Source organism: Anticarsia gemmatalis, chromosome 19 (assembly GCF_050436995.1).
Source record: "Anticarsia gemmatalis isolate Benzon Research Colony breed Stoneville strain chromosome 19, ilAntGemm2 primary, whole genome shotgun sequence".
Lineage (NCBI taxonomy): Eukaryota > Metazoa > Arthropoda > Insecta > Lepidoptera > Erebidae > Anticarsia > Anticarsia gemmatalis.
Genome location: NC_134763.1, coordinates 9098957 through 9126594, shown reverse-complemented (window position 1 = coordinate 9126594; position 27638 = coordinate 9098957). Strand labels below are relative to the sequence as shown.

The 27638-nt window shown below is 34.2% G+C and overlaps 2 protein-coding genes across 5 annotated transcripts in view; one reads left to right on the top strand and one right to left on the bottom strand.

Annotated features, from left to right (window-relative positions):
* Positions 1 to 27638, top strand: part of KrT95D (phosphofurin acidic cluster sorting protein KrT95D) — a 183599-nt gene that overhangs the window by 120876 nt on the left and 35085 nt on the right. Inside the window, exon 2 of one of the 4 annotated variants that reach the window (XM_076127159.1) lies at positions 8225 to 8259. The exons of the other annotated variants lie outside the window; for them this stretch is intronic. Coding sequence (XP_075983274.1) covers positions 8258 to 8259 — 2 coding nt within the window. The 5' untranslated portion in view covers positions 8225 to 8257. The remainder of the gene's footprint in view (positions 1 to 8224; positions 8260 to 27638) is intronic. 4 annotated transcript variants of the gene reach the window in all.
* LOC142981325 (NADH-quinone oxidoreductase subunit B 2-like) lies at positions 14538 to 26334 on the bottom strand. The gene is made up of 5 exons (XM_076127162.1): positions 25672 to 26334; positions 23117 to 23348; positions 18061 to 18188; positions 16045 to 16270; positions 14538 to 15642 (listed from the first exon to the last, which is right to left on the bottom strand). Exons 1-5 carry the CDS (start codon positions 25713 to 25715, stop codon positions 15526 to 15528), a joined length of 747 nt encoding a protein of 248 aa, XP_075983277.1. The 5' UTR covers positions 25716 to 26334; the 3' UTR covers positions 14538 to 15525.

Below are 27638 nucleotides of genomic sequence, written 5' to 3'. Positions count from 1 at the left end.
CGTTGTCGTAAATATTTATTAATTATGGAGGCTTTGTCTTACTAATTAAGACGGAGGAAGGACTCGTTGCCATAGAAGAATAAGTAAGTTTACTTTAGACTGTATAGATAAAGAACACTACTGAGAAATCAATATCTCTTTTTCAGGGTTTAAGCTCTCGTTCATATTCACATATACGTTTCAGCAGACAGGTATCAGAGTTAAAAAGATAAAAACAATAATTTAAAAAACTTTTTAGGGTTTGTATTAGTGGTCAAGCGCAATAGTTTTATTTGTATGCTACTACTTGAAGGATACACTATGTTTTTTAATAATGGAATAAGCTCTTAATTTACGTAGGTATTTGCTAATTAATTTTCTACCGTAAACGTACCGTACTATAAGCCGCACCTATAGCTTATAGTGGTAGTCAAATATTTAAATAACATTCAATAACTACGGATGTCTGTTTTCATAGCTAACATTGTTTCCATACGAGCTTTACTTTTATAACTGCGACGTAATTACGATGAAAGCTTATGGCATTGGCACCTGGCAACTTAAAGAAAATTGCTTTAAAAAAAACCTTTCCAAAGTTTTCGAATAACATTTTTATTTTTGCGCTTCAAATACACACAGTATAACGAGTTTCGATATTGAAAAGCGATATATTTTTATACACATATTCAAAATGAATTTTCCAGTCATTCTATCAAATAAACTTTAATTTTATGTCTTTCAAACCCATTATCTACTCAGACGTAATACCAATTTCGTGTGAAATTTTTCGTGGGCGTTTTTATTTCAGGCGATTCTGTTAGGTCATTCAATTACGCAAATGTTTCGCACCCCTAAGTTAAGAATAGCTGGAAATTAAGTGGTTAATCACCCTGTTGTAACAGGTAGGCGTAACCTGTTGGTTGATAATGACCACGTTTTATGGTGTCTGTCCGATTTGATGCTAATGATGACTTGTCCTGAATCGTCCTATGGGAATTGTTAGACCTCAAGATAATAGACTCTACCTATCTACAATATGTTATGTGATTGATAAGGAAGTTGTCATTATCTTGTACTTTCTACGGTTGCTTATTTAAATGAGTTAGTGAGTATAAAATTAATATCTGTTGTCATTAATTAATAAAAGCAATTAATTTTACTGACTTTGGGCTGGTAGGGGGTTCTAAGTTAGACTGAATTACTTATTTGACAACGTGCTTTTGATTGCTTTCAGCAACTGTGACACAAAAGTCATCATCTTTATTATTTTCTCGTCGACTTTTATTTATAAAGCTTTCTTTCTCTACACTTAACAAGGGTCCATTCTCTTCAATGTCAACTTACAGTACAACGACCTCTATAAATAACAAATTCGACGTGACCACAAGAGATTTATCACGAGCAGTGAGCGCTCACTGTGACGTTGGCAAACGACCGGCGCATAGTGCGTCACCTGGTCACGTCATAACGTCTGACCCCTAGACTGCGGCCCACACGCAAGTGCTAATAAGTAGTTGTACGGGCAGCAAAAGATTTGTAGACCTTTACTTGGTGATAGATATGCGAGTAAGTATGTGTAGTTCTCACTAAGCCAACTTTGTTAGTCATGTGTCGTTTTAACGTGAAATGAAAAACCGACGAATATGTAGTCAGGATCAAGTCATTTAGAAATATTATTTGATGGAATCCTCGGTTCGTATGTATCACTGAAACTGCTTTTTACTAGTCCGACAGCACTATACGTCCGTTCCGTAGACCAAATCGTTTAAGATGAGCAGAGCTGTTTTGAAATATCACTATCATCAGCCTTTGCCAACACAAGCGTACTTTAAAACTAAATTCTATAAACCTGTGAATCAATCAGTTACTATAGCTAGGAGACGGACAAAACACAGAATTTAAAAAACTCATTTATGAAGTACTTTTGTTACTGACTGTATTTACAGAAGTGTTTGCACCTTGCCTGTAAAAGGAGTGAAGTGCCGTCTGCAATATGAAACTTGTTTGTTGAGATATTTTGTTTTATTGTAATTTATTCCCACGTTACTGATTTTTGGTGAAATCATCTTTGGAAGTTTTGATTACATCTTTATTTGTCTTTTTGGTTTTGCCTTAGTCATGTATGCACTTGGGAAAGGCATTCATTAACATTTTGACTCATACATTTTTTGCAAAGAAACATGAGAATATTTTCGTTTGATATATCGGTTTTTATAGACTCCTTTACTTAAGACCCATACAAATCTCCGTATTTTGTAAAGACCTTTTAACAATCTCCAAAATTTTTGATCAGTCCTAGAGGTTTAAAACATCACTATTTTCAACAGTAATATAGTAATTTCAAGACTCAACTTTTAGTAATAAACATTGAACCGATGTTCTTCTGCTAATTAATTAAAATGAAAAAATTCTATGCTTAGTGAATGAGGGCAATAAAAAAACAACACAAGAGGGAGATGTAAAGATACGAGCGATGTTCCCACAGCAGGTAGAGCGTGTCGCATCATCGACTGAGTCACGCGGTGTCTGGCGCACGTCTGAGTAGACTGTAGGGCTACCACTTAACACTTGAGAAACGGTATAATTTGTATAATGGGGATGGTAAGGTTAGCTTTATAATAATGTGAATTAATTAAATATATACATGCATACATAATATCACGCCATTTTGTCTGATTTGACTTGGTACGATCCTTACAAACTTCTCTTGCTTCATTCACACCCATGAATCTTGTTAAACAGATTACGAACGAATTATTATTTATTTATTTATTTATTTATTATTATTAAAACAGTGTTTTTTACATGAAACTTATACTTATGGTCCACAAAACTGTTTGAACAGTTTGTCTGTGGACACGGTCGAGTCTCATTTAATTATAGCAGTACTTAAGATGTACATATATGTATATATTGTATAAGAGCTTTGAATATATATTATAAGTTTATGTATTATGATGAATGAATGAATGATGTAGACTAAACGAACCTTGTGGATGCAAATATTTCTTAGCAATATAGCAATTATACATTGTATCTGCTTACTCCGATCTTCTATTTACCTAGAAGATCGGAGTATTTAGGATTGAGGAGACAGCATTTAAGATTACTTGGAACGTTAATTAATTTATTCAAATCAGTATTTGTTGATATAACTTAGGTTGTATTTGAGAGGGTCAAGTAACACTTTCAAAACCTTTGAGTGGAATAAAATTAATTAACTTGTGAAAAAGTAGTATAAAAGTGTTTTATTCAAAAATCTGCCACACTCGTATATTCGCGGAAACCGAATATTCCTTAGTCTTACTGAATCCATTTCCCACGATATTACATTAAAGTGAGAATATTTTAAAAATATATCTCGAGAAACGTTAGCGATTCTCGAGAAAATGAAACTGTCTTAGCGTCGGTCCCGGCAAGGAATTAATTTAAAAGAATAACAGGTGCCGTATAACACTCGCCACTTTTGTCTATTACATTTTTAACTCGTATTTTATTGTAAGAAGTGGTGCTATTCTCTTCCTGTCTTTAGTTTTTATGTTGTTTCTGTGTTTTGATTTGAAATGAATCTCGGAGTTTTGTTTGATTTTTAACTGTATTTCCCTTGATGTGTATTGGACATCTATCTATCTAATCAGCCCGTTTCCACCCACTGTTTACTTTATACGGTCCCACGCTAGATAAATAGATTCTAAAAATGTCCAAAAAGAACACTAGGGATTTTCACATTGTTTCAATAAATTTGTATTTACTTTGCTTAAAAATTGCTTGATTGTGCAAATATGTTCTTTAAAAAGTAAAAGAAAAGTATTTTGTTAAACATTTTAGGACCATTTTACACTAAAAGTGCCTTCGCACGGTTTAAACTACAATTCAAAGCCACAAGATACACCAATCATATTATCCCCACAACAACAATATACAAATGCAAATTCAAACTGACACTAAACTCGTGATCATAACACCCTTTACACAGTGAGTCATGCTCGTGAAATGTCAGGGGCATCCTTACGCGGCGTGCACCGAGCATGACCTCTCGATGCGTCGATAATTGTACACCATCGTAGGAATTCCGCCAAGAATTACTGACAAATGTTTACTTTTTGTATTTTGATATGTGAACTTGTTATTTTATTTTTTACTGTTTTATAAGGCATTCTTGGCAGTGAGAAAAAGATTTGTTAGCAAGAATATTATAGGCAATTGTGTGTTGTTGTATATTTTTTAATTTGTAGTATGATTTATTAAAATAATTCATTTATTTCTTAATTACTTGTTTACGATTGATTTTACTACTTCTAGATTAGTAAGGGAATAGTGAAAAGAAATCTCGCGCTCATTACTTTTATTTGTCGTTGTAAAACAAGAACAACCGTGTGACATTGGTCGATGAGTAGTATCTCGTACACACGATTAAAATTATAGTAGTAATCACTTGAAGTACGATTTTTTCTTTTGAAACACACAATTACTAATGAACACTGGGGTTTTACAAAGAAATCTACATTATTACTAGACACAAGTCGCAAATAGTGGCATATTATAGGTATACTTCGAATTGTAAATGTCAGGGACATCCTTAGCGTAGTTACCGAGCATGACCTATCGATGCATCGATAAATACCAAACTGTCGTGCTTTTATTGTTCTTCGCATATTTGCTATTTTAAGACTATTGTATTACACTCGGTGCGGGTATTTTTATACGAAATTGTTATTATTAAAATTATGAGGCGCTTTTAGCCAGTTGTGCTCACTAGTCTGTAAACGATCTGTGGATTAAGCAACGCTTTGCGCGGTCATTTTATAGATGGGTGACCGCATAGTATTTGAACTAAGCGTCTTCATGCTTCGGAAGGCACGTAAAAGTCTGTCCCGGTCAATTAAGATTCTTAAGAGAACAGTCTTAAGCCAAGTCGAAGGCCTTTCGGACGGCTTGAACAACATTGACACTAGGTTCACCACTATACTATACTATAAGTATAAACTATACGATAAAATAAGAAAATAAGAATTATCATCAAACTATCAATCAATTGCCAAATCGGATCAGTAATTCCTGAGATTGGTTCATTTAAAACAAATAAAAAGCACTTCAGCTATTATTTTATTTAATGGCTTTCATAAGCTCGCTTTTAATTCTATTTCTATACAAACAGTACGGTATTTGTGTTTAAAATTGAAGCACTTTCATTTGTTTGTTGTTATTTCCCTTTCATTATTACGTTAATGGCTTACGATATCGTATTAATAGTCGTGTAGATACACATCTAGAACTATAATAGTGAAGTTTGAAATCATTGGGTTATATATGCAGGTACTGCGCGACAGTTTTTTTTGTTTTTATAGTCCTTTTTAGTATGCAAACGGTGGTAGTATTCGTGAATGTTAATTACTGTTTCTATGATTATAGGTAACCTATTTAATTAAACTATGAGCTTATTTATCAGGCTTTAATTACCGCACAACTGATGGTAAACAAATATTTTCTTGTAAATAACATTTTGAACGAATAAAACATTTCTAACTCTTTCCATTGTTAAGATCTGGATTAGACTTTTTTTGTCTTGCGTTTTCGTCGTACACACTTTTCACACCCGACTTTCACAGGCCGATGGTTGTTTCTATAATTTAACAAGTCATTCCTTGTTTTCAATAAATAGAAGAAATCGTTACTACGTCGTATCATTTTGCGTAATGAGTTCCAACTAAGTTGGTACAAAATAAAAATTGTTTCAGAATTTTTCTCCTTTTAATTTACCCAAAAACCGTAGCTGGGTAGCTTTTCTATTACTTATTAACTTCTACAAAGTCGTTTTGAAGACCCAAAAAAGGTTTTTCGTTTTAGCGACGAATTTGAGGCATTTAAAAGATTTTCCTAATTGAAAACCATTCCAGTGGGAATGCTCATTGTCCGAACGTTACTGGGGAATACTTCCATTTAGAAAAAGGTTTTTATATTTTTAAATGTAATAATTTTATTTACTGACAAAGTCTTTTTGAGCCTTTTATTTGACGTTTATTACAAAATATTTAGCTTCTGTATGTTAACATTATTTCTGTTTATAAAATTCATTAACCCCTTCGACTTTTCTCTTACTCTAACAGTATTTACCTATTGTCAAAATGATTACCCGAAAGACTTTATAATTTATATTACTTTGCCAACTGTTATCTTATTGGACCCACATTGAACTTATTGTCTTCCTAAGCACGCTTATCTTAAATGGTCAAATGCTATAAAACAGTCACTTATCTGTAGCACGTTTAAAAAAATCATCGTACTAATGTTTTTCGTACCCAAAGATACTCACCACACAAAAAGGCAACCCATCCAAGGGTACAGATCACTTATTAACCAGTGACTACTAAGAGTAATAGGCCAACACTCCAATCGACATTCAGGCCTAGTCTTGAAAGCTATTAGCCTGAACGTTTGTACTGATGTAGGTAACAGACGTAATATCATTTGATTCGCCTCCCGGGCACTATTGTCTGCGTCGTTGTGAGAGATTACGTATTACCTAGGGGTATAATTGTTCATATTGCTGGGTCTCGAGAATTGTGGTGTAAACGTGTGGCCTGCTAGAGGTGTTAGGCATTTTAGCTTAAAGATAGATGTGATATTAGAATCATCAGTTAGTAATGTAAGTCTCTGACTCTCGTGGCAGATTTAGATATAGAGTTAAAAACTGTGCGGGACTGCCGTACCACAAGTCGTCGTATAGCGAATGATATTTTTCGCCGAGTTTTACTTAGCCATGTTGTTTCAAGATGAAATATGACATTTGATAGCCATGTATGGATGAACCAATGACTGATAGGACTACGCTACGTAATACAGTTTAGTCAATAGATAACCAGAATCTTAAGACACAGAAACTATATAACACGACGACAGTTAAATGAAAACGGCTGTTATAAAACACGAAAATTCTTAAAACAATTCACAGATAAACTGCATAAACTGCACTTAACATTCCATCAAACAGTTTCGTTTCGTGACGATTCAAGCAATTATTCAATCGAATCAATTAGAAAAAGAAAACAATGATCGTGGTGCGATTCTGCGACGTACGTAACATCGTGTGAAAACACCGCATGGTAACAGTTCACGCATTGTTCTCGAGTCGCGTCTTTACGATAATCGATACTGTAACCACTCGATACATCGAGATGTTACACAATCGGGATTTTGACGTATTGTGCACGGAGAGCGGGTTGAGGACGCTAGACATATTCAGACGTAATAAAGTCGTCTATTTATTTCGGTTCAGGCTATGGTTGTTAGTAGTTGAACACAACTCTCTTTCAAAAGGTACTGGTTTGTCAACCGTGTATATCTTCGGGTTGTGAATTTCCACACAAAACTCTTTACCTGCAGATGCTGCAATAATTAAAAAAATATTTCGTAGTGGTTTTCATACTGTAGTAAATGTATGAATTAAAATTGCACACTACAACCTTTTTTTATAGTTTTTTCATATGGTGTCAATCAGCTTATTGAAAAAGTTAATGAAATATAGACATTTTAAATTTGTTATTTCACATAGAAGTAGCGAGAAGTTTTTGCTGCTTATTCGCTAATCGCTTGCAATAGCACACAATCTCCACGGAGTGCGTTAACCGCTCATTTGCCGAGTACAGTCGAGTTTATCGATTGCGTGCGCCAATTAGTCGGTGTAATCAATAATGAGCTACATAACGAGCTGCTGCAGACATTGTATGTTTATGCACGTGATACAATCATTTACGTGATACTTACACACATCATATATGTGCAACAAACATTGATAATATGCAAGACTTGAGTTTCCAGGCTTATGAACGAAATATCTAATATTAGGTCCGGGTATGCACTTGTAAATAAAATCCTTTCTCTACACAAAAAAGATCGATATTTGGGTACCTCACAAGCTCACTGAAAGAAACCTAATGAACCGCGTACTCATTTGTGATTCTTGAAGCCAAAGAGATTTTATTACAAGTTTATACATACTATAATGCGAAAAGAGTTTTCCGACCTAATAGATAAATTGTACTGCTAATGTATAGAATATCTGTCCACACTACTTAGAGTCAGTTTCCCGGCTTATAAACGAACTATCTGGTGGATAAAGTGATAGCAAATGTATGAAAAGTCGGTAAATATTCCAATTTGTAAGCCATGAGGACTGCTTTAGATCTGGTGAAACCGGGGCTAATGTGAATAAAGTTTCTTATCGTGTTTTTGTTTTCTGTTTCAGGTAATAAGACATACTACGATCACTGCTACACAAATGTATGTATAAAAAATCTTACGTGCGCTTTAATACAACTCGTGAAAATGGTTTAAAATTAAAATTATCTCTACATTTACCGAAACTGAAAATTCATTGTGTCTTTGATAATAGAAAGGACCAATATTTCATATAATTTAATGTGGATTCATATCTCAATTTTCCCGGAAAATATAACAACAATATAAGTAATAAACAATAAGCTTTTATATTTAACACAATTACATCTTAATGGTACCTTCAGGCTATGTGTTCGCAATAAATGTAGTAAGTATAGGAATGTTTCATTGAACAAGTATCAAATAATGTTCCTCGTCGTATACGTGTTAAACAAGTTGGTAACAGTTCTTGATACTTTGTAGTTGTGTTGGGAAAAAGTGATAGTATATTTTTATTAACTTTTATAAGATAAAAGTGTATATTTGTTTGATAGTTTCATACGTCTCAATTTATTAGTTTTTTTTCGGTTCGACTTATAGATTATAACTTGAGTAAAGAATATTTTTTAAACTAAACTCTACTAAACTTCATCTAAATCAGTTCTACTGCTCTATCGAGAAAGCCTTATACAGAGTCTCATTCGTATTTATTATTAACTAGCTATGTGGGAATCAAGGCACTTAAACTATAGATAATGCCAAAATGCATTAAATTCATATCGTAGTTTTTACTTTCAAATGTATTAAACCTGATGTATGGATGTGAATGAAGCAAAAGAGGTTTGTAAGGTTAAGTGGCCTTCTCAAGTCTATTTACCCCTATGGGAAGAGGGCTTGATTTTGTTTATTTATGTAGTAAAGCTTCATTCATCCTAACAAACTTTCGCATTTATAACATCAGTATGAATAAAGAAATTATTTTAAAGGCTGATGGCATATCTTTAACTCCTATTTCTTACGCTTAATGAACGAAGATGCTCTTCGTTCATACGACACGTTCTCAGCCATATCTTGACACACGATAATAAGAATTTAAATTATCTCCATTGTAATAATATACGGGAGACGTCGACGAAGTCTTTAGATTAAAGTATTATATAACACGTTCTTAAGAAATCGTTCGTAAGATTTAAGATTAAGACTTTTACAGTTTAATACTCATTTATTTCATTGCCAACTTTTACTCTCAAAGATCTAAGTACGATCGTATACCATTATAAAAAAAAACGCGAAAATATTATGTTTTAATCACGTATAAGACCCGCTCACAATAAAATTATGCGTACAAATCGCGATAATTTATCATCGTGAATTATATATTCTCTGAAAAGATTAGGTTTTGAAATAAATTTGTAAACTTTAACATTTTACTAAATTTAACACAATACTTAAAAAAGCTTGTTTGTACGGTTTTACTATCACTATTTGTTATGCCTATCTATAACCCTAAAACCGTTAAAGCCTTAAACCTAGCTGTCCTTTTTTCCAAACCTTTTGTAATCTTAGCAATAAAGCCTTCGTATCTTGGTCATAATGTGGCCTAAACCGCGGCCATACGCGAAAGGCTACCAATACAACAAAGTGCTGCCCTGACCCCATTGTTCTACCCCACAAAGAATAGCCCAAAGGGTAGCACTTATACTTAAGATTAATCTTTATGTACGCTTTCCGATAGGGGACGGCTATTTCCATGCCTTTTGTAAGTTTTAAGGCTTGAATATTAGGTTTTTTTTTTGCTACAGGATTTAAGTAAAGGAGTCCATATTATGTATTTTTTCATTATTATGATATTTCAGATGTTCTTAAGACGATATGTAACGTTAACGAAAAAGTTGATATAATGTTTCCGCACGTAAAGAGTTTAAAAACTCTACACCTTATTCAGAGTATTTCGCCGCGACTTAAGTGTAAAATTAAGTCTTATAGATTTAGGTTTGGGCATGTAGGCTCTAAATGAGATATTTATTACTTTTTGACAGACGAGCTACATGTCTTGGTAACATTTTACTTCAAAATGTTTTTTCGTGCGATTTCTCTTCTCCACAAGAAAAACCACAATGTACTGAAGGTAATGGAATAAATGTCTAAGTAACTTTTTCCATCTAAACCACAATCCTTAGTAACACGAAATGCTACAGCTTTTTCCTCACATCTCTCAGCTCTTCAGCTCTGAGCTTTAAATTCCATTAGGTGATGTGTTTATCTTCGTAGATATGTCTCATGCTCGTAGCTTTAACGTCGTAGCACGTAACACGTCTACGCATAAACGTCATTACCGCCATTTTTATACTTTATGCTACGAATAACTTTAAGATATAATAAATTTGAGTTGCAGTGTTGGTGTAACATATTTATGTTCTGGTAGAAAAACAACTGATAAGTTGGTTGTACATAGCAACGATAAAAGTTAGGTAACTTAGCAACCATATATTTAACTATTTTTGTTCTCAAGGTTTAACCCCTCTCTCATTACGGGAGAAGACCCTTGCCTAACAGTTGCACAGTGATGGGTTAAATTGATTTATTTATAAATAGCAATTTTGTACTGTAATTTACACTATGTCAGCTTCTCACCTTGCTGTTTATTGACGTCCATACGTCAATCAGCGGTCTATGTGTGTAAACATGCCATTGGCTAGACAGACACCAAGTTCAGATGGACAGTGCATGACGTGTTATTTGCTTGCTCTGTTAAAACACCAATCAACACGCATTGACAGTAGACTGGCAGGATATAAATGATTTCGCTTGTACTAAGTCAAATAACTTCTAATGTTATAATGCAACGGGTCTTAAACGCGATTGAAAATTAAGAGTTTGGCTACCTTATTTGTTTACCCGACGTTTCGATCGAATTGCATCTACCGTGGATCAGTCAGCCCGTGACCCGTTACATTATAATATTATGTGTACTAGTCGCGAGACTTTAAAATTGTTAAATTACTTCAAGCTTTAAAGAAGCGCTTATTTTATTATTGTCATCTAAACATGATCTAATAGTAATGTCGACACGGTGCAGAGAGTTCTTGAGAGAGAGTCATGTAAGTTACTTAAGTTTAAATAGGCATCAAGTTGAAGGTAGTGTAAAAGGCTGTACAATAACGATTAGTAGACATATGTGCTACGATCCTTATTCATGACCGTGTCGTCAAAATGTCGGGCCTCGGCGCACGGTAGCAGGTGCGATGTGGCTCCGCGATTGTTCGCCTCTTGTGTTTGTAGGAATTAATAGTGTGGTTTACCACGTCCCGTGTTGATTTATGTGTACGTTAGCTTCAATGTTTCTTTTTGAAAAAGGTGCTTTTCTTGACGGGAAGTGTTTGGTAAGATACCTCTATTGAAGGAGTATGCGTGGTTGTGTAAATATTTTCCTATTTTAATCTGGGGGCACGGCAGTGCCCCCGCAAGTCGAGCAAAAAAAAGCGGCACGGCCGTACCATCTTTTCTCGAAGCAATTCAGGCCATTTTCGACCCCCTATAATTTCGTTGTGGATAAAACAAGAAGCCTGAATTTTTAGCGACTTATCAGTCATTGTATGAACACGGTATATTGAAAATTTCAGTCAATTTGAACCAGTACTTTAAGAATGACAACTTGTTAAAGTTTTGAATTTTGTCACTCACTGATTCACTGACTCACTGACTCACCGATCATCAAAAGTCTAAGGCATTTCTAGCAGACTTAGAAGCTTCAAATTTAGAATACAAATAGAATTTAGTATTTTAATCATGGGAAAATTTCAATATTTTCTAATTTCAGTCCAGTTTTCTAAATACATTAACTGCAAGAATAACTTTGTAATCTTATACATTTATATAGGATTACAAGGTAACATTTGCAGTTAATGAATTAATTATTACTGTAGTATAATAGAAAATAATAGGTGTACATAGGTACCTACTGTATGAGGCATAACTTAAAGGTGTTTAGCCCATAAAACTGAACAACATTTCAATAGGAAAATATGTTGAATTATGAAAAAAATAACCGTCTTTCCATACAAATTGGACTTAAGTTCGCTTTACAAAAAGAAGTGAGATGCCATCAAAAACATCCTGTAAAAAACCTCAAGTCTCGCAGCGTAAAAAGTGGTGAGATCTATGTAATACCAAGTCGATTAATCTGTTTAGTCTCTACTGAAAGGACCTTCTGTCTTAAGTTATTACATAAGTTATTATCATGCCAATATTAAAAATATTTCACGTTTAAAACAAATAAATCGACTTGGTCATCGCATGAAAACACAAATTCGCCATTAAAATTTCAGGAGCATTAATTTCTTTAAGATACTCATCTCAATCATTATATTCGGAAGGACCCTAGTGAGGATTTCGGTTGCTGGCCCGTCGTGCTGTGCAGTGTGGTACATGCTAATAATCAAATCATGCGATGGCCAGGTCGATTTATTTGTTTTAAACGTGAAATATTTTTAATATTGGCATGATAATAACTTATGTAATAACTTAAGACAGAAGGTCCTTTCAGTAGAGACTAAACAGATTAATCGACTTGGTATTACATAGATCTCACCACTTTTTACGCTGCGAGACTTGAGGTTTTTTACAGGATGTTTTTGATGGCATTTCATTTTGACATCCGAACTACAAATCATTTAAAGTATTAACGTTTATAAATGCGTTTTGAAAGTATTTGATTCTTTAGCGTTATTCAAATTATCAGTAAGGATTATTAATTACTAATTTTGATCAACTTGTTACGCTGTAAGTACATTTTTGCGATGAATATAATTTTCATTGCTAATTTTCAAATATTAATATTTGTTTGCTTAGATTATTAAATAATATTCTAAAGACCTAATTTTAGGTATAAAACTAAATATTTGAAAGGTTAGAACTTAGTGAATACACCTAGTACTCTACATTTATCAGCGACGTCGCTCGTAGGTACCGTGTTGAAGGTTTACCACCCTTTATGTTCAAACGCTATTAGCACCGTTTTTGTATTACTACACTTTGATGCTAAAACGTATATTTAAAAGATAATTGCTATAAAAAAATACTGCGGTGGTGTCGCAATGCACATAAGTCAGTCATTAGTTTAAAGCACGCGCGAAATAAGTTTAAGTGTCTGAATGTAGTCGCAAGCCGCTGTGACAAAGTAAAATAATTAAAAAAGAGGTTGAAGAGGTGACAGAACAGATGGACGGCGTTTTTGTTAGGTGTCTATCACCTTTACTCCTTTCCAAATATGTTTTTTCTCAAAGATTTCGTTCACTAGAGTCAGTAGTATGAGCTTACGACGGACTATGTTCATTGAATCTGTATTGCAAATCGGTGGTAATATACTAAGTGAAAATTTCTATAGTCTAAAGGCAGTCTACAATTTATAAAAACCATGCACATTGGATAGTCGTACCTAATATAGACCACGCATCGAAATCACGAACAAAGCGTTGAAATACAAGTATTAACTCAGGCGTAAAGCTTTTATAGCCCAACCAATCATAACTTGGCATTAATTTTCACAATATAAACATAAACAAAACGAGAGCGGGTAAAGTTTTGCACTCGCTCCGGGCGTAAGCCGACCGCAGCGACCGGCTTATCCACGGCTTGATGTAATGAGAATCATTTTTAAGCCACGTCTTAGATGGAAATATGTCACCTCGTATGCTAATGGAAGATGAGCTGAGAGCTTTGAGGAGTTTATCTTCTAACAGTTTGTAGATAATATAGAATTTTCTAAATATGTGGCACTATAACCTTGGATTTTCATTGAAAACGGTGCATACAACGTACTAAAAAGGACGCTGTCTCCTGAAACTTAATCATTCTAAAGAAACATAGGATTCGTAGCAGATTGTCCAGTGTACAAAATGCGAATTGAAGTTCTATATTGTGTATATATTTACGTTTTGTTGTTTTAGCCAAAATGGCTAAACCTACTTAGATTTTAGGCAGAGAGATGGGTAATACGTTGAAAAGGATACAGCTTAGATAAAAGTAACGCGAAGTGAACCATGAGCAGAAACTAGCTATGGCCAATCAAATCAAAATTTTTTAAAGTCAGCCATATTGCTATGTATTTCTATCTAAAAAAAGCTCCGTGTATCCACATAAATACGAAGGCTTGCTTCCCGACAATAGTGCGTACTCCGGGCACGTGTCGCGAACGTGACCACGAGTAAAGCGACACGGTATGCGCGACATGATCTATTGCTCTTTCAATGAACCCGGCTTATTGATATAAAAACGTTTTTATAGGTATAAAAGCCTGTTTTAGATGTAGGTAAGTTTGTGCTGCAGAAAGTATAAATTGTGTAATTGTTGATAAAGTAATAAGTTGTACGTTCTTTGCTTCAATGGTAGTAATGAAATGAGAGCTTACTTCTTTGCTTTAACCTACACAGGTATAAGTATAACTTTAAACTTTTGCGTTACAAGTTTGTGATAGCACTGACGTTGTAACAGTTCTAGTGAAAAAATGCCAAGTAGACAAAGGTACAGCGAGTAGTCCACTCCCGTGTAATTATAAATCACCATAAACGTCGGCTTTTTGTATCAACAATATTTTCTCTACATTCACAATAACTAGTTTTGAAAATTCATACGTACAGAACCCGTGAATTCTAAGTATACAAGAAGCTTAACAAAATTCCATAGTATCCTATCATTAGTCCCCAATTCCAGGATGATTTGTAAACAGTCGTCCGGGTCAACACCACGCCCAGATAGCTCGGTCGATAACAAGAGGATCTTGTTTGAGTGAGGTGCAAATTACATCGCGTTTCGATCTCATTCTAATTTCCTAGTCGCATTCCTTTCACAATGATTTACGGAAACAGGAAAGGCTCTAAATTTATGCGAAACGAAAATTTATGTCGCCTTGGATTTCCTGAAAAGCCTTATTTGAGTAGACTGCTGGTAGTACCTACATGAGGCTTTGGTTTTAAAATACTTTTAGCATAGAATTCTGTTAGTAATTATCGCTCATCATACGATTATTATCAAGTTAGAAGTTTAGGACAAAAAATGTAAAATAATAATGTAGATAGATCTTGACGAGCCCAGAAACCCTTAATAAGTTTTGGAATATGTTTCAAAGGACATATATATTTTATAGCCCTCAAAGGCTTTCTCACTGCTTCTCTTTTATTATTCACAGTAGATTCAAGTAGCCTGTTTACTACGAAACAAGAGGAGCTATTAAAATAGGGTCACGAACAAAAACATTAATTAGACCAAATAAACAAACAAGCTTTAATTAAGAGTACAAAACATCAACCAATTTATAACAACTACAACAATAAGTAAGAAAGGAAGAAATAATAAATAATTTGTATGAAAAACAATACTTTCCTTTTAAAATCAATGGCGGTACCAGTTCTGAACGACTTGCATGCGTTTGACTTTTCTTTGTAGCTGTAACATCGCGTACAGGAGTGCTTCGGCGGTCGGTGGACAACCAGGCACGTAGATGTCCACCTGAAATACACATGTAGAAGATAAAAAAGCAATTTTTAAAGAGATTAAAATTAATAAATTGTATTCTCACGTCATGTCCTAATAGGGTTTTCTCCTGAGAGAAAGATTAGACTTTTGAGTCCACCACACTGAATAGATAAACTTTCACCTTTGCTAATAAACTCTAGATTTAGGTGATGGTTTCAGTTATGCCAATATGTGACAGCATGGAGAGGTAATTTAGTAGGTAACCATTACTTTGATAATAATGACATTGACTGTGAGATTGTAATGCGAGATTTTTAACATTCATTTAAATTCACTGAGTGGCAAACTTGGGTATGATACAGATAATACTTTTTCGCAATTTCCACGGGTTACCTTCACCTATTTATGTAAGCATTTTAGAACAGTAATACTCACCGGAACAATCCTATCGCAACCACGAACAGTAGAATAGGTATAATGATAGTATCCTCCGCCGTTAGCGCAGCTGCCCATAGACACCACCCACTTGGGGTCCGGCATCATGTCATACGTCTTGCGGAGGATGGGCGCCATCTTGTTAGTGACCGTCCCTGCTACTATGATCACGTCAGTCTGCCGAGGAGTCCCGCGGAACACCATGCCGTAACGATCCATGTCGTATCTGGAAAGAGATTTAAAATTGAGAAAAAATATTGTTTATTGTTCTTTTCATGTGTTTGACTGCATCCGTGGTTTACATGGCTACCTTTGCATCGGGAAACCGTGAGTTCAATTCCCACACGGAACAATTCGATCCACAAATAATTGTGTCGGGTCTGGTAGTACTTTGTGTCAGTTGTTTGTATGTTTGTAAAAGTCCTCGCGACACAAGAGTTCTTAGTGCGGGAGTTGTCTTATAAAAAAGAAAAGAAAGAACCTAATACAAAAAAATTATAAACTCGTTCTGCGTTCCAATTTTATTTTATGTGAAAGATAGAATAATTTCATTCGGCTAATGTTTTTCGAATCGCAAAAATCAGAGAACGTCAATCAAAGACAATAAAGCCTAAGTGCAGAATCACATCAAAATGTATTCAAATAAAAAATAAAAGAATACTCTGGGGATTCCAGTAATTGGAATGACTGTCAACCGTAATGAGAACAATAAAACGAAGCTTGAACGCAATAAAATGACTCGTGTAAAAGTTGATCGGGATTTCAAGTAATTTGAGTGTAACCCATTGGCGTTCGATTGACATTTGATATGAAATGTCGTGTCTTAACCTTTAATGTTCGGAGACGCTCCATTCATTTAAGAACAAAGGTAGAGAACAGGTACTGCTTTAGACGTACCCAACTCCTAGCGATTTAATGGAACGGAAATTTGACAAAGCGTGGGTTTTCCTTTAATTTAAAGTAAAAAGGGAACAACAAAATAAATGTTACGGTTTTCCAAGTCCTTTCCAAGGTTTCTTTGTATACTACGAACTGATGACAATAAATAGGTACAATTTGTCCGCTTGCTTTTGTTCCGTTAGCTATACAAAAACAGGTAACGGTATACTGAATGGTTTTCTTTTAGAACCGTTTGTAAAAACAACTCGGATACTGTCTCCAGTAATACAATTGTTTTTGTGCCCTTTGCGAAGCAATAGGATCTTTGTGTATTTGTATTTTCTTTTGGTTCATCTTGCTCGCTTTAATCAAGCTCTACTACCTCCTACATAAAGTATTTCTGTTCCCTATACTATCGATTTATAAGGTTACTTTTTAGGCGGGACCAATGTTAGCAATGACATGTTCACAAATAGGACTTAGCATATGTTTATAAACTTTTTTTCGAATTTTATAGTTTTTTTTCAAGAAACTTTTGTCGGCTGTAGCAGAACGCCCCCCAAAAAAAGCGATCTTGGAAAAATGAAGTATATAGAGTAGCATCATCCTTCAACTTGACAGAATTAACCAACAGAATGCACAACAAAAAAATATCCATGCATTTATCAAAGACTAATGTGCAACAATTTATTAGCGCGATTATAACGAGAAGCGACGACGCGTGGCGGTCGCTCGTCTCCTATAGTATAACGATGCCGTATCTGTTACAGCGATACCGCAACCAGCCAGCTGTGATCACATTGTTCTAGATGTTTGTTATTAATCTGTTCAGGTTATTTGTTGTATGGAGAGTTTAAGTTAGATATTGGATGATTGTTTAAGTAAAGTTGAGAGAGAAGTAAAGTCCGATGCTCGATAGACTTTGCTTGAAGTTCAGGCATCGCGCTATAGAATAACAACGGCATGATACTATTTACAGGTATTGTGAGGCCACATGCTTAAAAATGGTTTATGTTCTATCGGCCGCACTTTGGAAGAATTAATGCACAATCTTGTTATACTAGACGTCGGCTCCATTTAAGCAACGAAGCTGAAAATGCCTGACTTTACAATACCTAGTTCAATTTTAAAAAATACCTGGGAGCAGCATAATGCATCATTTCTAAAGCACAACAGGCCAGGCCGAACGTCAGTGGCCATATGGATCCTTTTCGTCCCCAGTTCACGAGATCATCCAAACGAGCAACCACCCATTCTGCAGTACTCTGAAAGTACAAAAACAATGATAATTCAAGGATTGGAATGTTTTTTCCCTGGTATTAATTGTCATGGGAACCATAAGGTTAATTAGTTTTAGAGAAAACTAGTTTAGTAGTAGACTATCCATAATAATACATAGACCGACTGAGTTTCTTATTTATAAATGCGAAAGTTATACGCTTCCCCGTCTAAACAGCTGTACTTATATTGAGGTAGTTTACCATGGGATTATACAAGACATGTAGGTACAGGATATTCCTATTAATCAACCTTTAGGTTGATATATAATGAAAGTATGCGAGAGAAACCCACTAGTTTTATTATAATTGCCTGCTGAATAAGAAAAATAATATATCGCCGTAATAAATAAAACAATTTGTATTATATTATTATCGAAATATAAAGAGAATTGTTCAGCAAATATCGCCCGGGGCGGCTCACACGTGGTGTACTATTTATAATTGCCAGCCATTTATATGGACATTCGAATGAATATCGAATTAAAATACGCATCGAGAACGCAACTGTATTCGATTAAAAACTCAATTAAGATGGACATACGATTTTTCGAATAAATGTTTTATTTTAAACGAAACATTTTCGCTCCATTGTTGTTCAGTTGATTGTTTAAAAATGTATGTTTTATTTGGACGTTATGATAATTTTAGTTAAATTTGGACTTGTTGGTATTGTTCCAATGTAAATATTTACCCTTTGGGTGTGAATGGATTCCGATAACGTTACAATTACAATAGTGTATGTTCCATACTTGTGATACTTGCTTCTGCCCGTGACATTGTTCGTGTTAAAATATGTTCCCGGGATAATAAAGACTATCTGTGTGTGTTATTTCATCATCACCCTTTTAGTAGCTTTGGCGTGATTGATGAAAAACATCCATTCAAAACTTTTGCATTTATAAGTATAAATTGATATTCAGTTTCATAGAGATATATGTAGTTGAAGTTTGATTGTAATTTAACGCTTCATTATTCAAACTATTATTCCTAATATTGTACTGAAATATTATATATTGTGTACTATGAACGCGAGGGAATGTTTGTTAATCATGACTGGGTTGAACAGGACAAATATTTGGACAGTGTAACAGATATATTAAACAGTTCCTACGAAAGGATTAATATATATATATAGATTTTGAAGGGAATTTCTGAAATGTATTACGTAGAGTTGTAGTCTATATCGCACATTTCGTTATGTAGGATTAATAAACCAAAATACACAAACGATTAACAATGCTCAACCTGGGACTCGAACTCAGGACCTCGTTATAAAAGTAGAATATGTTACGGCTTATCGATATAATATAAATACAAAGTTTGAAAACCATAACCAAATCACGAAAATAACAAACCTATTAGTAAACTCATGACATTACAATTTCCAATAAGATATTATCAAATAGTATTACAGCCTCAGTTTAATGTAGAAATTACGAGTGAAAGTTATTTACTTGGACTCAAATAACCCTGTATTGCAATCTGTGGGACTGATAAGGGACTCCGGGAGCGGACCTCACGTTGCCTAGATTCCCGGATAACGCTCAATTCCGTACCGTAATTGGAAACCGGATAGGGTTGCCGTAAAAAATATTTGAACACGGTGATAGGCAATTTTGGCGAATCGAGTATTGGTATTTGATATCTTGAGGGTTACATTTTTGTACCTATTAAGTAAGAATGTTCATATTATTAGACCACAACTTTTATATTTTATCTTCAGAATATTTATTAAATAATAGGATATCCCTGACTTTTGGGCGCAGGTTACACTGCGTGCAAACATCAGTCTCACTATTTAATCCATTTTATTTTATCTCCACGCCCGACAAACATTCGTTTGCTTAAAATCCTGACATCTCATGCAAACTTATGGTTTTCAGAGGAAATCTCACTGGAAACCAAATCCGTCAAATTACAAATTAGTTGATTTGAATTCAAAAGTTTACCTTTTGGTTTACCTGTTGGTCCCTGAATATCTAAACTATTATAATAATATTATGTATACAAAGGTATCTATTAAAAACGGGTCCACAGAGATTATAACATTAATATCATACGAGAATATTATCTTTAGGGTCATTCAACCCTAAACAAGTAGTAAACTCATTAGGCTAGGACTATCGAGTCGTGTGATTCTGGAGCGTGTAACGCCTGTACCCGATTAATTCCTCAGTCCACCACCGGCCCGGATTAATGTAGTTCTGTACCGGAGATTAATTCCAAACTGTTCTATTTGTAGGTTAAATTATGTAGGGTCCGGTGTCAGACGTCGGTTAAAGTCTATACTAGTATTATAAAGCTGAAGGGTTTGTTTGTTTGAACGCGTTTACTTCAGGAACTACTGGTTTGAATTAAAAAAGTTTTTGGTGCTTTTTGTGTTGAATATACGACTTATCGAGGAAGGCTTTAGGCTATATAACATCACGCTACGACCAATAGGAGTAGAGTACCAGTAAATTTTCAATCATTATCAATCAGATTTAAAATGTTAACATATTTTTGCACAGTGGATACACTTAGGCTGATTTGTTGACACAGAGACGACTTTTTACAGCGACTTTTGTTGTAAGAATTCGTAAAAGCCATATAACATCATGTGTAAAAGTCCCACCATTATTTATACATAGGTATATCTAAAAATGCGAGTCACAAAGAAAAAGGGTCAGAGTTTTTGACGGTTAACGTCGGTAAAATCAGTGATGTCCCTTTGGGCGTCCCTTCAGCATTCCCTTTTTCATTCGCTATCCCTTTTGTCAATATCCATCTTCACGTGACTGGAACGTTTAAGTAAAGATTTCCAATATTTAACACCAGTATTTCAAACCAAAATATTTTCGCAATATTTTTTCCTCAGAAAAGCTCTACCACTGAACATTACAACAAAATTCAATGCAACTTTTTAAGTTTTGAAATTGCCTGATGAGTTAATATAACGCTGGCTGGTGGCATAGCTAAATATTCGTACATTTAACAAGCCCGTTAATTATTGTTGTTGAAAATTTTCACCACCTATCATAAAGTACTGGTCAACACATCTAATTATTTTAAATTAACACTTAAAACATTAAACAAGCTATTAAACAAAATTATGACTAAGTTCAGGTCATGCGAAACACTGTGCCAAAGTACTTGTGAAACAAAACAGTGTTTACTATTATTCATATCGCAAGATATTTTGGCTACAATTGTTTATAATTTGGCCCACTGTGTGCATAACAAAGTGATCTACGTTGTTCTAAAATACTTATGAGCTATTTTCCTTTGGCAAGAGTGTTGGTAAATAAGATTTACGTGTATATAGGTATGTCGACGCGGAGTCACATATGTTGCCGAGTGGAGCTATAAATCATGTTCATGAATTATTATGTACACACCAAATTCGTATATACAAAGTGGGAACCGTCGCCGTAAATCATTGCTTACGAGTTTAGTTTTTTGCGATAAATCCTAAATTGTACATGTATTGTTTTGGCTTTCGATAATATGTGAAATAAATTTTGTTTTATTGTGACTGAAAATGCAATAGTAGGTTATCGAAAAAGTATTAAAAACCTCCCCTGAATAGATAAAATCAATATTTTTGCAAAGTCCTATAGGTATTAAAGTTTGTTAGTTCATATTTGCCACTCATTCATGCAAAAGCTACTGAACAGATTTCAATGAAAAATGGCATAGGTACATATTGTTTGTAACCTAGATTAACTACTATAGTTTTACTCCAGTAAATCTTTAAACATGGACGAAGTTATCAAAAGTTAATACAAAAAAAGCATAATTAAATTGCCTATAGAGTTAAAAACTTTTTAGTTTTCCACCTATTATCCATTGTGAAGGAAAACTTTATCTTGGTGAAGCACCCAAGCTCTTGGCTCATATAAAACTGAACGAGAGCCCTCGAGCCGTGCTCTCCAGATTGAACTTTAAAAGCTGATTTTTCTAAAGAATTTCTATATTCTATGTAATTAAATAATAAAGTTTGTTTCTATAGTAGTAATAAATGTTTTAGAAAGTTGGAAAACTAAATTATGTAAGTTTTGTAGGTTGAATGAAGTATGCTGTAATCGAATTTGAAAACTACGTATATTTAATTTCTAGTAATCTGAATCTTAAGGGCCAGTTCCATAGCTTTTGAATAAGTGCCACTTAACCTATCTGCTAGATTAAATAATAGCAAATTTAACAGCTGTCAAAATTACATCTAATAATATAATCTGTCTGTATAAGTAATCCATAAGTAATATAACCGGCCCTAAATGTTATTTAGTAGTTGTAACTATATAATGAAGACTATGAAGAGCATAATGTTCCTGCAATGTATAGTTATAATTTATTATTCATTGACCGAAGTAAATATAGGTAGTTATTTTTAAATAGAGCTTGTAAATTACAAGTGTGTTTAACTAATGCATGTTTGTTACATTTCGTCGGCACGTATTGCGGGATGTGACCGCAGGCGCCAACTCAGCTAGACTCGGTACTGAGTGCTACAAGTATTAACATATTAAAGCGATCTCGTGGTAGAGTGTTATTCTGCTACATAGAAGCTTTATATCTGGTATAATATGTTATTTACGAGTATGCAACGACTGTCTTTCATTAAAATTACATAATATTGTTATAGTTAACCGACTTCAAAAAAGGAGAAGGATCTCAATTCGACTGTACTTTTTGTATTAAATTGGCTGGTTAGGATAGGATAGATGACTATCCTATGCCACGGTCAAAAATCATAAATGATTTCTATTTCAACAGAAGTTTGAGGCCTTATCCAACAATCATTATTAAAACGTTTGCATGTGTACAAAAAGCTGTAGAGATAGTACTGTAGTACAAGAAAGACAGCAAACACGTAATCAGAACTTAATAGCCTTTATTAGAAACATTACTCCGAAAATATCTAAATCCTTTACCTGTCCTGGGTAATGGAAGGGTGAATATTTCCGATATTCCGACAATTTGTACGCCTTCCCTCCATGGGGGTAGATAGGGGGTGCTTTAGAGGGCCCTTTAGGGGACGGTTTGTTCGACGCATTTCTCTTCGTAGTCTCACACAACATGGGCACATTACAATGCGTTATTTCACTCCTCCAATGTTGGTCTTTGACATGATACAGGATGTTCTTAATACCCGTCGTGTCGTTTCTGCGAAATTAGAAAGATGTTAATTATGTATCACTTTTAAGTCTCAGTGAAATTCGTTTTAAATCTTAAAGAGGTTTAACGGGCTCTTGGATTTTTAATGGGCTTTTCCTTCTTAGAAGGTTTTTGTTATTTATTTATAGGTTAGTGACAGTTAAGAAGTGGAAATATTGCTACGTTTATATTATTCTTGTTAAGAGAAGAACGCTTTCTGGTGTACTACTTAAAATCGCACCTTGTTTTCAAAATTGCGATCCCTTAGAAGCTACTTTCCTTATATCATACATGCTTACTGTTTACGAGTATCCGTACTTATACAAATATTACAAATGCGACAGTATTGCGGCGTTCTGGTCTGTATCAATTTCATAGCTACTAGAATTTGATGTAATTTTGCAGATAGATAGATTAGATAGTGCAAGACCAGGTACGTATCATACTAAACCAGCTCGTAAATTAAACCACCTCCTTGAAATAGGGGATGAAAATTTGCAGTAAGTCGTAAAAATAAGTGCCTCTTATGTATGTATATGAGCCTTAACTATAATAATAACATTATATTCAGGAACCCTCGGCAAATGGCGTCGTTATGTTGCGTTCGTAGAAGCACACACGTACCGGGATATTTGTCAAACAAAGTAAATGATCGCTGTTTAACTAATATAACGCTTTCCGTGAAATCTTGAACATGAGCTACTTGTTAATGTGTAATTTGGAAGTGAAATATCTATGTTAAGATTGGTTAAGTGCCAAACTGCTGGATAACATAGTCCCCTCCAGATTTTATATCAGACTGTTCGCGATAGGTTTAAAGAAATACGAGTAAATGGTTTTCGCCAATAGGCAAAGTGATTCGCGTGTTTGTACTCAGAGGTTAAAAGAGTTGGAAGCTCAAGTGTATATGTTACAAAACTATTTCTAACTAGGGAAACACGTTCTTTAATATCTAGAATAGGGTTTTTAACTGTAACATGTAATTCATTGAAGTTTTGTGTAAATTTCAGTCCTAAATGTCTGCCAATTACACTAGTCATTAAAATAACCATATACTATCATTAAATTATTTAATCACGCACCAAATACGTGATTATAATTACTCAAAATCTATATTTATCCTACCCCAAAATCTATACAACCCCATCTAAATTGAATTACACACTCCACCTACTCAATACTGTCTGAAGACGTCAAACTAATCTTGTGATTACAGTGTAATTAGCTCCAATTATATCCTGTTATCAACACATTGTTTGATGGGACATATGACGCGTTGGGGGGAAATAATTTAATTGTCTAATCACTGTGAAATTGTATCGGTAGGTGTTCTGATATCGGATGTTGATTCAGCTTTCGGTAATTTGTGACTGAGTCGATGAAATTATGTAATCGTGTAAATTATTTGGCAAAAGTTTAAAACAGATGAAATATAATTAAAATAGAAGTTCGGAGCTAATTACGAGTTGTATGCAGTCATTTTATTTAGATAAAAGGTATTTTATAAAGTTATCACTGAATTTAGAAGAAAGAAACATTTTTAGTGGTTTCTGATTTCAGCCGCTTGTGGTGTCCCACCGTTGAGCGAAGGTATCCACTTTTTTCGTGCCAAAATTTCTTCCATTTTATCTTTCGCATCCATTTTTAATTTGAAATAATCTTTAAGCGTACTTAGTACAGAACTTTATCATCAACCGTAGTCACAAAGTAGTAATTAAACTGAAATAACTAAACTGTATTAAAATCATAATATCCATACAATCGCACTAGACACCGATAACACAGCAACGAAACTTCAACAAACATTTATATGTATGCAACAATAAAGTTACATATAACAATTAAAACGTAGATACCGCACTGTATGTGCCGTCGTTACAAACGTGGGTGCTCAACGCAAGCTTTATCGTTTACTACCAAATAACTATTCATTAATGTAGCTATGTCGCCTAGATACAGCCAAAATCTAGACTGTTATTACTTTTGGCTTGATTATGTGGTACAATAGTCGGAAATTCAGTATAAACACAAACAATATGTACATGTAAAAAATATTCTGAAATCATTAGGGATCCTTAGAAGTAATATATAGTTGTTGATTGTTCGTAAAAAGAAGAAGGACTGATTTCAAGATATTATGATGATTCGGGAATTTGAAAAACGTTTTCGTACTTATTTCTAGACTACAAATAATGCAGTGAATACCTGATTCGCTTTTAGTAACGTATGTTCCATAAATTGACCCATACATATAGTTGATGTGACAATCAATTCTTGCAATTTATTTATGCCGACTGCTTCTGAGGAATTCTTAGATATCTATAACATTTACCTGACTGATATACCTCTGAGAACGTGGCCGGATAACCGCAACATCACTATAATATTCCCAATACGATATTTGTAAATAAATTTTGTTTTGAAAAGCGTTCGCCGCTCTCGCTGCAGTGCATTTGACAAGTTGACGTTGACAGCAAAGTGTTCGTTCGGAATTCGAAACTGTTTGTTTGGTATTTAGAGGTTTTAATATTTATTTTATTTTATTAAAAAGGATTTTTTGCGCACCATGAGTTTATGAATTGTACCTGACGTAATTTGGGATATTATTTTGGATAGTTTGAAGTGTGTTTGAAGTGGTTTAGATCTCAATGGCACTTGTGTTGTGTTGTGTGTTACTACTAGACTTTTACAATGGCCATTATTTACATATTCTTTTATCCAGATAAAGTTATAAACATAGGAAATGAAACAGGATCAGAGTAGTTTAATAAACACATTCTACTTGTCTCAGTCGTGATTTTAGCAAGGTGACTAAATTCCCGACCCAGTTCTACGAAAATTGTGTTTAAATATAACCCACAAACAAACTAGCAAGCAATTACCACTAAGGCAGCAATGTCGTCGACCTAAAACTCGTGTCGCACATAGATTGCAGTTATGTGCAATTACCGCGGCGTATGTGTGACTGTGACGTGTCGGGAACTGGGCCAGCGCGGATTATGACCAACTAATGCGCTTTGGGACGCTATTCGTTTGTTTAATAGATGGCACTTAATCCCTTTTTAGATTTGTAGTGCAATAGTGTTAATAGATGGTGGTATGTGTCTATTGGTTTTTGTATTTGAAGTTGAGGTTAAGATGTATTTTGTTCTGTATAAAGTAAACTCAGTTTTGTTTTATTCAATGACTTGCCATATCATAAAGCTTGTTTTTTTTAAATCAAATAAACGTAAGCTCGCTTCCTATAGTTTTAACTAAACCATCAAATTACAGACGCAGGGAAATACTGACTCACTGTTTTAAAAAAATGATCTCATTTACAAAGTAGAGCAGATATGCATATAAAATAAAAGTGAAAACAAGGCAATATTAAAGTAAAATAGCGTACTTAACTCATTAAATAAATGAAATAATCTCAAACAAAGGCATTTAAAAATATAATCATGCAAATGGCCGTCGTTAGCATTGTTTCACATGCTATTATTTTACAAAACTGTTGTAGTAAAGATATAATATTCCGGAATAAAATTCCAAACTCATTCCGGTCCACGGATGTCTCTGAAGTCTGAATGAAAAACTTTTCTTATTATCTCTTCTTTTCAACATTGTTTGTTTGTAAAAAAAATTTTTGTATGCGTGGAGTTTTTCTTGACTTACTTTTGTATAGAGTATGTAGGAATACTGAAGTTTTAAATGTGTTTTCATGACCATTTCTCGGTAGTATATGACTAGAGTAAATCACGTATAATAAATTGATTCTAATCATATCAATTTTCTGTTGGTTTGCAATTTCGCTGAACTTCTACTTCGAGTTGGCTTGATTGAAACTATCTCGTGAGCTTTAAAACACTTGCTGAAATAAAACAATAGTGTTGTACTAGCTACGGATCATTGATCTACGATTTTAAAGTTACCTACTTACGGAACCTACAACATGTACCTATTATTTATCACATATGTATGTCTCCTTATTCTATCTGCAAGTTATTTCACATACCTTTATTTCACTTTTAATATTGTACTACAAATCATCTCGTTATGAACTAGTCCCCTTCACCGACATTCACAAAAAAGTTATATTATTAAAAAGTTCTCTATTGTACGAGCCATTCTATGAGAATCCCTTGTAACGCTACTTTTCTCGCTGATATATCGGCGACCCATTTTATGAGGGCATCGCTGTTTGCGTCTGTTACTGAGTTTTCAGACCCATAAAAAGAAAATTTCTGTTGGTAGTAATTTATGCGCTATCAAGTAACTATAAAAAGTATTGAGTTTTGCATTTAATTTATGTACAGT